Genomic DNA, 15488 nt, shown 5'->3' on the forward strand with positions numbered 1-15488 from the left:
GGTTCGTTGTACAGAATATTGGAGATTGATGAGTGTTGGTACGTTGTACAGTATATGGGAGGTTCATGATTGTTGGTACGTTGTACAGTATATGGGAGGTTGATGATTGCTGGTACGTTGTACAGTATATGGGAGGTTGATGATTGTTGGTACGTTGTACAGTATATGGGAGGTTGAATATTGTTGGTACGTTGTACAGTATATGGGAGGTTGATGATTGCTGGTACGTTGTACAGTATATGGGAGGTTGATGATTGTTGGTACGTTGTACAGTATATGGGAGGTTGATAATTGTTGGTACGTTGTACAGTATATGGGAGGTTGATGATTTTGGTACGTTGTACATTATATGGGAGGTTGATGAGTGTTGGTACGTTGTACAGTATATGGGAGGTTGATGGGTGTTGGTATGTTGTACAGTATATGGGAGGTTGATGAGTGTTGGTATGTTGTACAGTATGTGGGAGGTTGATGAGTGTTGGTATGTTGTACAGTATACGGGAGGCTGATGAGTGTTTGTACGTTGTACAGTGTATGGGAGGTTGATGAGTGTTGGTACGTTGTACAGTAAACGGGAGGCTGATGAGTGTTGGTACGTTGTACAGAATATGGGAGATTGATGAGTGTTGGTACGTTGTACAGAATATGGGAGATTGATGAGTGTTGGTACGTTGTACAGAATATGGGAGATTGATGAGTGTTGGTACGTTGTACAAAATATGGGAGGCTGATGAGTGTTGGTACGTTATACAGAATATGGGAGATTGATGATTGCTGGTACGTTGTACAGAATATGGGAGATTGATGAGTGTTGGTACGTTGTACAGAATATGGGAGATTGATGATTGCTGACACGTTGTTCAGAATATGGGAGATTGATGAGTGTTGGTACGTTGTACAGTATATGGGAGGTTGATGAGTGTTGGTACGTTGTACAGTATATGGGAGGTTGATGAGTGTTGGTACGTTGTACAGTATATGGGAGGTTGATGATTGCTGGTACGTTGTACAATATATGGGAGGTTGATGATTGCTGGTACGTTGTACAGAATATGGGAGATTGATGAGTGTTGGTACGTTGTACAGTGTATGGGAGGTTGATGATTGCTGGTACGTTGTACAGAATATGGGAGATTGATGAGGGTTGGTACGTTGTACAGTGTATGGGACAATGATGATTGCTGGTACGTTGTACATTATTGGGCAGATTGATGTTATTCATGTGTACATTGTAGGTACTTTGTGAGCAACGTTTTACAGATTCAGCTTCACGCCTCTCTGTGTGAGGCTATAGGAGACACTGGTCCCCTACATAGATGTGATATCTATAACTCAACTCTCGCGGGATTAAAACTTCAGTAAGTTGCATTTATTGCATTTTACAGAGACGCGATATTTTACAGAATTGCCTGTATAAAACACCAAAGTTAAAGTCTTTATTGCAAGTACAAAAAACAATACTCATTTCACAATTTATGTATATAAAGCAAATGAATTACAACATAGCCTCACCTTTTCTAGGCATCTTCTTCAACAGGGATCATCACGGCCGTGGGCGGACATCTTGGAAGAGACGACTGGCTTGCGGAAATTGAGCACCGAACCATTAAAACGATACTTCCACCCGCTAACCGATTGGCTTAAAAAGCAAAATGAGGGTACTCCGAACTGATTACCGTTATTAAATTTCGAAAGCCGTTTAATTTTTTGGTCTGTCAATCGACCACCAGTAGCATTCTCTCATATATCCATCAATCCACCCGTGCGCCCATCCATCCATCCATCCATCCATCCATCCAGTTGGCAAACGATCGACATTTATTTTATGTTTTACACTACCAGGAAAGGCGGTTGGTTGGACGGATGCATGCCCAGAAGTCCCAGTACAGTATGAGGCCGAAGTCGGTTATCGAGGCTACCCGTCGGCAGCTGACTTCTTGAAGTATTACAACCAGGCGGGAGGGGCGATCACCAACAAGGACGTGGTCGCTCAATGGGCGTATGAGAGTAACATCACAGACAACAATAGGCAGGCCATGGTAACCTCTTATAATGTTTAGCGCGTCTGCATTTGTTTCAAGGTTAAATATATGTTATCATGTCTTATGAAGGAACATTTTACATCGATTTTGTTCTATCCATTGTAGAGTAACTAGGGAGGTTCATTATAAAATGCACGTAATTTCCCATAGACACAAGCTCAAACGAAGGTTACATGATGCAATATTTCAAATAAAACTTAACGTATGCGCCTTATCTTTTGAAATGTGTTTAGGTGAATTCAAGCGTCGAGTATTCCCAGTTCCGGAAGGAAATGACAAAAGAGGCCAACCGCTTCCGGTGGCATGAACTTGATGACGTCATCGCTAGACGTCAGTTCCGAAAGATAACGGATATCGGCACCAGTGCATTGGAGGACGAGCAATTAAAGGAGGTAGGAATAAAACAGAGAAGGAAAAAAAACGACAAATAGAGGGATGAGGAATATTGTCGTGATCAAGGCCAGATGAGCCACGCGCAACGTGCATTTATTATGTTTACAACTATCGAACATATATTGGAAGTTGTTCCATGTAGGTTTAAGGTATGGATATTTTTCAACGAGTGTTCATAGTGAGCTTTTTTGTTTATTATGTTATTAACTTCTAGAAAAAAATGTCAATTGAGCAACAAAACTTCGTGACATCATTTCCAATCATAACAACCCAGGAAAACACCAAAAGCATGGAAGACGATTTCGTTATAAATAATGTTTGTCTACTTTTCATCAACTGCTTGAAGATTTGTCTTGTTTCCAACAGCTAGCTGACGTAAAAGCGCGGATGGCGGGCACGTATGGAATGGCGAATTTGACCATGTCGGATGGACGGACGTTAGCCCTCGACCCAGGTAACAATTGAGATCTAAGCCGGGTGGGGAAATATTGGGTATATTTAAAAGTATATAGAAATAAAAAATGCTTTTAAAAAAAGGATTTCAAAACAATATTTCATGTCTCAGCAATACAATTGCTATATATAATGTATTATCTCTAGATCCATTGGAAATTATGTTGCGCTTAAACGAACAAATGATATCATAGGTCAAGGCCACACAGCCTAATAGTGATCTCACTCCAAAATATATTTCGGATTTAGTCACACTTTTTTCTATAAGATGGATTTCTTTCAAACTTCACGCTCAGCTGGATATTTCAATAATAAAGGATGAGCGTATACCATTCGCTTTCTTTATGTCAAAGTCAGTCACATATAACGTTCTCACCTTGATGCCGCTCACTTTGGATGCATTTTTGGATCTCCAAAACGTGAACGCATGGGTCTCATACATTACTTATTCTTGATAAAACATGCTTACTGCCATTATGTCGTAGGTTTGACACAAATATTGACGTCATCGCGGAACTATTCGGAACTGCTTGAGGCATGGAAAGGATGGCGTGACGTCACAGGACCAAATATGAGAGCAAATTACGTCAAATTTGTTGAATTGAGTAACAAGGCTATACGACAATTAGGTAAACAAGCATGCATTTTAACCATATGTAGTATCAGTCCTAGGTCATGAAACTTAAGTTGCACAAAGCCATTTAGTCTAGTATCTAGTGATATTTTGAGCATCTTTGGCCCAGACCGTTGTTGGTATACTTGTGTCGGGGGATATTTAAAGTATTTTTTCTACTATTTCTCCAATGATGTCATTTAAATTTGGCTAAGGCTTCAAGGCCAAGGTCATTCGCATTAGTTTGCCTAGGTCTTGTGGCAAATATTGCTTTCCTTCATATTATTCTGTATACATACGAAATGTAGGATACGCGGACACGGGGGCGTACTGGCGCCAAAGATACGAAGCGCCCACCTTCCAGGAAGACCTCCGGAAGTTACTTGCCGACCTCAAGCCGCTTTACCGCCTCTTGCACACCTACGTCCGCCGCCGACTAATGATAGTCTACGGCGCACAACACTTTCCCACTTCCGGTCACATTCCTGCGCACCTGCTCGGTAAACATTCATTTAACAAACTGTGACTTAAAGGTTTGTTCGTCTTAATGTTTTTCGCCGTGGCTGTAAAAATGGATTTAGTTTAATTCGTTTTACCTACTTATTTTACTTTACTTATAGTATTTTACTCTTTGTTTATGTTCAGACACGTAAGACGCTCGCATAATTAAAATCAAGCGTCTCTGTAACCTTGACTGTAAGTAGCACGAGGAAACATCATGGTATCAATTTTACTTTTAGCGTTGAAATGTTCGGACATATATTTTATTTTGTGGGTTATTTATATCGAATTCATAAATTATTGCTGAAGCTGCTGTTAAGGCAGCGGGTGAATTATTACCCTCATTTCCCCTACGGTCTAGTGAAACTGCTGTGGGTGGGGAAATTACTGAACAGCAGAAACGTCTCACAGAACTTGGAGCAAAAAAAACACAGACCGCAAACTTGATTCAACCATGAAACTGCTACAAAACGGGCTATTGGGGCAGCGTGATCGTAGTAAACGGGCTATTGGGGCAGCGTGATCGTAGTAAACGGGCTATTGGGGCAGCGTGATCGTAGTAAACGGGCTATTGGGGCAGCGTGATCGTAGTAAACGGGCTATTGGGGCAGCGTGATCGTAGTAAACGGGCTATTGGGGCAGCGTGCTCGTAGTTAACGGGCTATTGGGGCAGCGTTGATCGTAGTAAACGGGCTATTGTGGCAGCGTGATCGTAGTAAACGGGCTATTGGGGCAGCGTGATCGTAGTAACCGGGCTATCGGGGCAGCGTGATCGTAGTTAGCGGGCTATTGGGGCAGCGTGATCGTAGTAACCGGGCTATTGGGGCAGCGTGATCGTAATAACCGGGCTATTGGGGCAGCGTGATCGTAGTAACCGGGCTATTGGGGCAGCGTGATCGTAGTAACCGGGCTATTGGGGCAGCGTGATCGTAGTAACCGGGCTATTGGGGCAACGTGATCGTAGTAAACGGGCTATTGGGGCAGCGTGATCGTAGTAAACGGGCTATTGGGGCAGCGTGATCGTAGTTAGCGGGCTATTGGGGCAGCGTGATCGTAGTAACCGGGCTATGGGGGCAGCGTGGTCGTAGTAACCGGGCTATTTGGGCAGCGTGATCGTAGTAAACGGGCTATTGGGGCATCGTGATCGTAGTAAACGGGCTATTTGGGCAGCGTGATCGTAGTAACGAGTCTCAGGATATAGCAGAACCTCGGTTTCGTGCTCAGTCTGAATCGGACTTTTCCAGACGAGATAATGACGTTCTTTTCCCCATATTCTCTGGTTCTGAGCGTAATTGCCTCAAAGAACACGCTTCTAAAGAACACGCAAGGTCGGAAGCCAGTAGTAACACAGACAGTGAAAAATGTGCACTATAAGAATCGTATGAGGAGTGTTGGCATCTCGTACGGAAGTGTTGGCATCTCGTCTGGGGAGTGTTGGCATCACATATGGGGATTGTTGGCATCTCGTATAGGGAGTGTTGGCATCACCTTTGGGGAGTGTTGGCATCACGTATGGGGATTGTTGGCATCACCTATGAGGATTGCTGGCATCTCGTATGGGGATTGTTGGCATCACGTATGGGGATTGTTGGCAGCACATATGGGGAGTGTTGGCATCTCGTATGTGGATTGTTGGCAGCGCGTATGGGAAGTGTTGGCATCTCGTATGGGGACTGTTGGCAGCACGTATGAGGATTGCTGGCATCTCGTATGGGGAGTGTTGGCATCTCGTATGGGGACTGTTGGCATATGGGGATTGTTGGCAGCACGTATGGGGATTGTTGGCATAAGGGGAAACTTGGCAGCACGTATGGGGAGTGTTGGCATCTCGTATGGGGATTGCTGGCATCTCGTATGGGGATTGTTGGCATCTCGTATCGGGATTGTTGGCATCTCGTATGGGGATTGTTGGCAGCACGTATGGGGAGTGTTCGCATCTCGTATGGGATTGTTGGCATCTCGTATGGGGATTGTTGGCACCTCGTATTGGGATTGTTGGCAGCACGTATGTGGAGTGTTGGCATCTCATATGGGGAGTGTTGGCATCTCGTAAGGAGATTGTTGGCACCTCGTATTGGGATTGTTGGGAGCACGTATGGGGAGTGTTGGCATCTCGTATGGGGAGTGTTGGCATCTCGTATGGGGAGTGTTGGCATCACCTATGGGGAGTGTTGGCATCTCGTATGTGGATTGTTGGCATCTCGTATGTGGATTGTTGGCATCACGTACGGGGATTATTGGCATCACGTACGGGGATTATTGGCATCTCGTACCTCCAAAAGGGTTTGGGGTCATTAATGAACAGTTTGAAAGAGAGTAAACCAAACATAGATCGTTCGATTCAAACAGTAAGAGATTTTTTTTGCAATTTCGTCTAAAGTGCTTGATCAACTTGTTCATCAATTTCACGGGAAAACGTGTTTGCATATGCCTATCCCCCGATATGCCTTATACCGAAAGTTCTAAACCATATATTGCAGTACCATTGCAAGATAATACTAATAGCCCCACATTAGCCTTGACGCCATTGGAGCACCGACTACTTTAGCGACTGATTGTCTGTCCAATTCAAAAACCAGTTAGTACAACCAAAAACACAAACATATCATTCCAATCCACAACTGTTCAAATTGACATCATGGAAACTATCGACAAACTGGTGTAGTCGAAGACGAATTGATTTGAATAATGCATCTTTAGTTGACATTTCAGATTACCTTACAGATCTCTTTCATGGGAGGTTTTAATGTATATTGTGTATACTTGTATGGTACAAGAAAACATGTCAATGGTTTATGATGAATGTAAAGTAAATTTAATTGTACATGGATACAAAATGAAATACATGTGTAAATGATGAAAGTTAAGAAGACTTATGAAGATTATTACTCACATCCAGGACAGCAAGGTAAGCATTGCTTTTAAAACTACCTTATAAGTAAAGTAAACTAAGTAAACCGAATGAAATGAAATTTGATTTCAAGTTTAACATTTTATGAAAGAGTTTTACTAACTTATTTTAGATGATTCCCACTCCAACACTCCTTTAATAATGCTATATGTAAGTGGGAAACGTTTCAACTTGACCAAAAATTAAACTGATACCATGAGATTGATCCTTGTGCTACCTCCGGTCAAGGTTACAGAGACGCTTGATTGTTGACATGCATTTGGACTGAGGCAAAGAGTAACATCCTACAAGTAAAGTAAAACAGTGAGTTAAACTATTTCAAAAATTAAAACTTGAAATAAAATTTGACCAAACTTTGGACCAACTAAACATTGCATATGTAAATCGCGGTTAAACCGAACACATTTTCAACGGAGAGGCACGACATTGTTGTTTGAAAACATTATTCGCTTTTTATCATGTACTTATTAACGCTATAAGGCCAAAAAAAAATGTTTGTTTAGGGTAACCTTCCCAAAATTTCTAGGAAGGGTAGGTAGGGTTTTTTTTTTTTTTTTTCAAAATCTGTCGTAAGTTCAGAGTGTTTTCTTGCACATGGCAGTCTTTTCTACATTACTGTCATTGCCTGACTTTGTTTTATCATATAAACAATAATTCTGATTAAAATCTGCATTTATCCGCCCTTCGTAACTCTCTATTCTCTAACGAATATTTTTTTTGCCCAGAAACGGAAACAAATAGTTAGGGTCGGCGCATTTTTGTAGGTAGGGTCGGGATAGCCGAAACAGACATTTTTTTTTAGGCCTAACATATATTTTTTTCAATATAAAGAAATAAAAGACGTATATCTCATAGAAACATATTTTAAAGATATACACATTTGTATTTTTTGTAAGAAAGGTTAATATTTTCTCTTTCAATTTGATGATTTCAGTAATTTATCTTCGAAAGATACTTCTTAAATCGAATTAAGGTCACGGTCGACTGAAAACATTACAAGTTTGTTGGAGATTGACGAATTGTTGAATTGCATTCCGTTAACGAGAAGTTCATATAAAACAACTGAATACCGTTCTTAAAATACACGCCCTGTAAACATTCTCTCCTCAACCAAAAGAGAACATAGCAAAACTAGAGAAAGCTACTTTCGGGTTAGGGCGGACGCGCTGCTTTGAGGATGTTTCCACAAGTGCCCAATCACTATTTCTCTTTATAAAAAAGAAAAAAAAGGATTCTTCCAGCTTTTCAATGAAATATGGAGTTTTATCAGTAAAATAACAACAATGAAAGTATCAATTTGATATTTTCACTGTAAAATAAGGAGAGAAAATATCAACTTTCAAATCTACTTTTAAAATGCATTGTAGTTACTCCCCTTGGATTTAAACAGAACAATTCACTTTGAACCAGAAAATGTTGGCAAATAAAATATATACAACTGGAAATTAACAACTTACCGTTTATTAGAAAAATGGTTATCCCGTTTTTCAAACGTTTTCTTGATCCTGAAGCTGAATGTTCAAACATTTGCTTTTATACCAAACAAATTACAGACGAAAACAACAGTTCGAACATAAATAGAATGTTATATCATCGTTCAAATGTATTTTAACTGTTTTTCGTTGTAATAAGTAATACGAACTTCCCGGAAATTTCACACAACAATTTACAGATTTATATTTTTTACCCCACCCACGCCTCAAAATTTGTCAACAAACTAGCGTGGTCCTCATCATTACTTGGAAATCGACCTGCTCTGACAGTCAGATGACTGAATAACCATGTATCATGAAACACACTCTAAAACTAGTAAAATGTTGTATATCCAATGATTATCCGCAATTGTTTGCTAACACATTCGACCTTTCAAATTTTCATTCAATAAATGGCGACGTAGTAATTTGGTTATGTATTCAGGCCCCGCTTAAAATAGAAGTGTTTTCGTTAATTTTTTGGAACAAAGATGCACTAATAAAACTTCATTGATTAATCTTCATAAAATCTTTGCACTAAAAACTAGCGAATAATGAACTATAAAAAATAATATCAGAAAACTTTTTCTTATCAGACAGGAAATGGAAAATTGACAGCTACGTCATCAGCAATCTCATTAAAATCATATCGTGACGTTCACAATTTGATCTGATTTTAATGCGTCATCAGCTTTTTTATATATAGAATTTGCGTAAGGGGCATCCCACGGGTAGCGGCGTAAAAACACCCTTTTCAAAAAAGGGGGTAAAAAGAAAGAAAATTAAAATACTAATAAAACTCCGAAAAATCATAAAAGAAACAGAAAATGTGTTAATTTCAATGTTGGATCGTATTTTATTTCACTCGTGCTCATAGAAAAACTGTATTTTCACTCGTGGCTTCGCCACTCGTGAAAATATGTTTTTCTATGACACTCGTGAAATAAAGTACGATCATACACTGAAATAAACAAATATCCTCTATATCTTTTCAAATATCGGGGTATGTAGTGCTGTGTGAGGATGATGCAGCTTCATGGTAAACACAGTTTCATATTTTAAACATGTAAATTGTTCCGGCTAGAACTTTGTCACCGGCGAACATGTTGGAATTTTATACACGACTAATTTGTTCTTAGATTGCTTTTAGGTAGTATTTCTAGGTTGTGTATTAATGAAATGCCGGTCGGTAGTGACTGCTGTACATTTTTTGATTTGATGAAACTTCTATTTACACGATTTATGCTCAATTTTCAAGATGTATGGAAGCGAAAGAGCTGGTTGCGGAGCAAAAGCATAGGAAGCAGTGCGAAAAGATAACTTAAAAAAAAAGACAACATACTGGTTTTCATCAATCCAATCGGTGTAACAGCTTTCAATATGTTGGAAAACTAAATACCCCAATGCTGTGTGTCCCTGCCTCAATTGGACCATTTTAAATTTATCAGAAATTTTCTCTTCATGTTATTTTACGCAAGTAAGTTTAATGTGATCATCGTATTAAAAGACCAGTTTGTCCCAAAATCGGCAAAAAAAAGTATTTCCACAAGACAAACCTAAAATTGTCAATACGAGCAGTATGATGCTGATAATGCATCATTTAACATGATTAATAGAAAATTTAGTCCCTATCTCAGCTGAGTTAACCCTTTTAATATAGGCGCAGAGTTTTTTTCCCAGTTTAAAGCGTGTAGATTCAGCATGTGAAAGTCCCGTGATTAGTACTGATACATATACGACGCTATTTTTAAATTAACTCGGATCTACGTGGTAGACAACCCCAGTAAATTTCGAATTGAAAAAATCAGCAAAAACTGCGAAAGATATATGTGTCGTAAGCGATGTGATACATCAGTAAGTAAGATTCAATGCGTTGTACACTACGGTATCAATTTAATGTAAGTTTTTGACAATTTTCTTTTTTCTTGCCATTGTATTATCTGGTGTCTAGTCCCTTTAAGCGATCATGCACTTCAATAAATCTTAAAAAAATGAATTTGTTGTTATAAAATAGACAGGCAGCTACTGTTTTGAAGTATGAATACACGGCCTCTAAACGCCAGCTCCACCACTTTACGGTGGTGCAAAGAAAAAGAGCCGTCGACACTTCCGTGGTGGAGCTGTGCCCTATGTTTACATGAACAAACGTGAGTATGATTTATATTTTATTTGATAGTTTCATTTAACGGACATATTTCGAAAATCGGAGAATGTGGTACCGTGTAAGAACACTTTAATGTAGGCTGGTTACTATTTCGTTTCAATATTGTGCAAACTGTGGTGCCAGGAGCTTTTCTCCCGAATCGGACTTGTGCATATTTTGAGATCTGATTGCATAGCAAGTACATTTCGGTGCTTACACACCCCGTAAGAACATTCTCACGCATGCAAACATAACTGTTATGTATAGTACCTATGCCGTAACACAACAAAACTGATAAGCACTTCTTAAAAAGGAAAAAATGCAAATATTTATAAAAGTGGTGGCGCTGTTGCCCTAGTGGTGGCGCTATCGAGTATGTTTTGCGCTTGAAGTAATATTAAAAGTTAACGCTTTTGGAATGAATACAAAAGTTGCTATGTTTATCATTCATTGAACATTATGTTGGTTATGCATACTTGCGGAAACAAAACTCCACGCGAACTACCTTAACCTTACTGAAAACTATTTCGAAAACGAATGGCTAGGTGCTGTTAATTTTACCATATAACTATAAGTATCTATCATCTCATGTAAACATAGGGCACAGCTCCACCACGGAAGTGTCGACAGCTCTTTTTCTTTGCACCACCGTAAAGTGGTGGAGCTGGCGTTTAGAGGACGTAGAATACTAGATAATGTTCTTCGTCATAAAAACGGTATATAATATTATATATTTATATAATACAGATGCAGTTGTACCGATGATTACTTTGTTATTGAATCTAATATTACGGTTCATTATTATATGATATTATATATTTGTAACCCTATGTCTGTAAATATTGTATCTAATCGCATAGTTTGTATACGTTTATGTATATATTAATTGTTTAGACTTGATATAGCTAGAATTAATGCTTACATTTATTTATTCGCTTTACATGTCTTCGCTCCCGTCATGTACACCACTTTCCGTGTGATAATGTGAACGCTACAAAATAAGTGATTTATAAGGCACATCGGGCTCGTACTTTGTATTGATAATTATAATTGTATATATTTCCTATGTTAATACATTTAAAACATTTACTTACTTACTTACTTTATAAATAGCAAGCGATATACATGGACCTCGAAAATCACTTTAATAATTAGATGGCGAACCCAACTTTGTGTATTTAATATTTAAAATTTTGAAATCTGTATTCATTATGGATTAGGAAACGAAAATGTGTGAATTTCTGTCGTTTACTTTTCGGAATCCAGTATGCCTAATGTTTATTGATTTACTGGCAAAAGGTTATTTTTCTTTAGAACGAAGTCAGAATACACACAACTGAGTATCAAGATCTTTGAAAGCCACCAAACACGACAATTATGAACATATTGGAGGCTCGGTTTGATTGAGCCTGTCCATTGGTAGCAATGGTAATGCAAATTACTGGCCACGACGCCCACCCGCAACTTATTGCCCACACAAGTAAACAGTGCACATTTTAATCCATCCCAAACGATGGCGCGCATGTGAACCCTGAACATGGAGTCTTCAATGAAAGTCGGATTTACATGTAAAAACGATGCGATGAAACCGAATAAGCAGTTATAAAGGGAAATAGAAGTTTTGTCAACAAAACAATGCGTCCGTCCTAACCCGGAAGTGACTGTCGCTCGTTTTGCTATGTTCCCTTTTTGGTTGTGGTGCGAATGTTTACAGGGCGTAAAATAACCGACCTTATCGCTAACCCGATCTATTTTTTTACAGGTGTGTTTTCACGACGCGCTTGAAGTATTTAGATTCCGTAAATCATTCTTTTTGTTACCATGATGAAGCATCGTTGTGTCCAATGCCCTTCAGTGGAACTACATAATCATTGAAATAGTAAATTATTTATAGATAGATAGTTCTGTTCGTTTCGTTACAATGTTCGAATGATTATTTTTAAAGATAGTTCTGGTTTGAAGATTGTTCTTGTTTCCGTGTGATGCAACCGGAAATGGTGTCGAAACCTGAACAGCTGAACATCGAACTAAAAAATACGAATCGATTTTGGTTTGGTTAAATGCTCACGTAGTAATAGTCTATTTCATCCTGAAGGCAACATGTGGGCTCAGAAATGGGATAACATTTACGACATCGTAGAGCCGTTCCCGGGGGTCGAGGAAATTGACGTCACGCCAGAAATGTTACGTCAGGTATCATTAACAATATATTGCTTTCACAAGTATTGAAAAACGCTAGTACCTATATTTACATCTGACAAATATCTGTTTAAGTAACACTTATCAGAACACAACCTATACTTTCAGCCAATAAACTTGCAGATAGGCTATCATTAAGTACTAGGCTTAATCATTAAGAATTTCAACCTTCGCGGATGGATAAAAGTCCGCCTTCTGCCACTAATCCAATACACAATCCCTGCGTCGGATTTTGGGTTGACAATTTTTCAGCCAATGAGATAGTATTCTAGGACAGGTAGATGAACTGAAGTAATATTTTACTGATTAAGAAGGGCAGGTTCACTATGCTCACTCAGCCCATTTTTAATCATTAAAATGTTACTTCATGACCTCTACTAAAGTATTAATTATCATGTTTGAAAGAGAATAACTTAGCAACAACGGTGTACTAAGAAAGATTTGAAGCCATTTTGTTCATACTGTATACAGAACTATACTGTGACGCGCATGTTCCGTGTAGCGGAAGAGTTCTTTACTTCCCTGGGTCTGGAAACAATGCCGCCCTCCTTCTGGGAGCGCACGCTCATGCAACAGCCCGACCACGTTACCATGGTGTGCCACGCCTCCGCATGGGACTTCTACGACCAACACGATTTCCGGTTAGAGTATATCTTAAATTCACATGATTGTCAGCAGGATTTGGTACGCTCACTGCGTGTACATGTATTTTAATCAAGCATTAACAGATGATGTCATTTAAATGTTTACATCACAAAGTTTACTGGTAATGACATGGTGTTTTCATGTCACCTTTTTGTTTTTCGGTAGTATAAAGATGTGCACGGAAGTGAACATGGAGAACCTGTTGGTGATCCACCACGAAATGGGTCACGTGCAATACTTTCTGCAGTACCGTAACCAGCCCGTCGTCTTCCGGGAGGGCGCGAACCCAGGTAACACCAACCAACGCTGACTATCTGAACTAAAATTTAAAATCGAACTGATTACTACGTAAAGTTAAATAAGAGTTTGCAGTCTTTAAAAAATGTGATACCATGATGTATGTATTAACAGTACCTCTCATAGGGTATATACATTGTGTACAGTATATACATTTGAGTACCGGGGACCTTCCAAACAAACACTAATGGTGACGTGTATCCGTCCATTCTTCCCCAAAATCCGTGATGGTAATGTATATCTGTCCATTTTCCAATCAATCCGTGATGGGAACGAATATCTGTCCATTATTCCCAACAATCACTTATGGTGACGTGTATCTGTCCCTTCTTCCCAACAATCACTAATGGTAACGTTTATTTGCCCATTCTTCCCAACAATCCCTGATGGTAACGTTTATCTGTCCATTCTTCCCAACAATCACTAATGGTAACGTTTATTTGTCCATTCTTCCCAACAATCCCTAGTGGTAACGTAGCTGTCCATTCTTCCAAAAAATCGCTGATGGTAACGTAGCTGTCCATTCTTCTCTACAATCACTGATGATAATGTAGCTGTACATTTTTCCGAACCATCTCTGATAGGAACGCATATCTGTCCGTTCATCCCAACAATCGCTGCTGGTAACGTAGCTGTCCATACTTATAACAATCGCTGATGTTAATGTAGCTCTCAATTCTTCCCAACAATACCTGATGGTAACGTAGTTGTCCATTGTTTCCAACAATCCCTTATGGTAACGTAGCTGTACATTGTGTCCAACAATCCCTTATGGTAACGTAGCTGCACATTGTGTCCAACAATCCCTGATGGTAACGTAGCTGTTCATTGCTTCCAAAAATCCCTTTTGATAACGTAGCTGTCCATTGTTTCCGACAATCCCTTATGGTAACGTAGCTGTCCATTGTTCCAACAACCCCTTATGGTATCATAGCTGTCCATTCTTCCCAACAATCGGTGATTGTAACGTAGCTGTACATTGTTTCCAAAAATCCCTAATGGTAACGTAGCTGTCCATTGTTTCCAACAATCCCTTATGGTAACGTAGCTGTCCATTCCTCACAACAATCGGTGATTGTAACGTAGCTGAACATTGTTTCCAACAATCCCTGATGGTAACGTAGCTGTCCATTGTTTCCAACAATACCTTATGGTAACGCAGCTGATGCACTGATTTGTTACAGTTTTAGGCTTTTGTAACGCGTGTCTATATTTCGAGGAATATAAAGTTTCTCATACTGTTGTAAGGTACATGATGTATCCTTCCTAAAACCTCCTACTGAAACTTTGGGAATTAAATTCTTATGCTGGCATGAAGTTTCTTAGAAAAAAGATGTTGGTTGGTTTGTAAGATTGTGCCTTGGGGATGGAAACAGATATCGTAACAATAATTTAATGTGCATAGTTTTAAGTGTATATGTACACAATTCCCATACATTCGTGTTTTTATTATGTCAGGTTTCCACGAGGCGATCGGTGACGTCATGGCTCTGTCCGTGTCCACGCCGCGCCATCTTGCGACAATCGGCCTCCTCGACAAAGCCTCGAATACGCACGGTTAGTTCTCAGCCATATTGAGGTAATTGTGTCTGACATTTAGAAATACTAGTAGAAGAATTTCATGCAGTTATATTGCGAACAATTTTCAAAATAACGAAGACAAATTTTATGCAGTTATATTGCGAAGATTTTTCAAACCAACGAAAACCACGATACAGGGAAAATACTAATACATGTAGATACAATGAATATATTTAAAGGCTTTCTTTAAAAAAAAAAACCTGTATGAAACGAAACGATTGAGAACATGTTTTTTCAG

General features: G+C 39.2%; 1 protein-coding gene across 1 annotated transcript in view; it reads left to right on the top strand.

Annotated features, from left to right (window-relative positions):
• The window catches only part of LOC128233434 (angiotensin-converting enzyme-like), a 54692-nt gene that overhangs the window by 30352 nt on the left and 8852 nt on the right, over positions 1-15488 (top strand). Inside the window, exons 12-22 of the mRNA XM_052947106.1 lie at positions 1236-1358; positions 1522-1658; positions 1843-2039; positions 2276-2434; positions 2802-2889; positions 3374-3517; positions 3810-4001; positions 12624-12721; positions 13199-13368; positions 13538-13662; positions 15128-15226. Coding sequence (XP_052803066.1) covers positions 1236-1358; positions 1522-1658; positions 1843-2039; positions 2276-2434; positions 2802-2889; positions 3374-3517; positions 3810-4001; positions 12624-12721; positions 13199-13368; positions 13538-13662; positions 15128-15226 — 1532 coding nt within the window. The remainder of the gene's footprint in view (positions 1-1235; positions 1359-1521; positions 1659-1842; positions 2040-2275; positions 2435-2801; positions 2890-3373; positions 3518-3809; positions 4002-12623; positions 12722-13198; positions 13369-13537; positions 13663-15127; positions 15227-15488) is intronic.

The sequence above is a fragment of the Mya arenaria genome, chromosome 5 (assembly GCF_026914265.1).
Source record: "Mya arenaria isolate MELC-2E11 chromosome 5, ASM2691426v1".
Lineage (NCBI taxonomy): Eukaryota > Metazoa > Mollusca > Bivalvia > Myida > Myidae > Mya > Mya arenaria.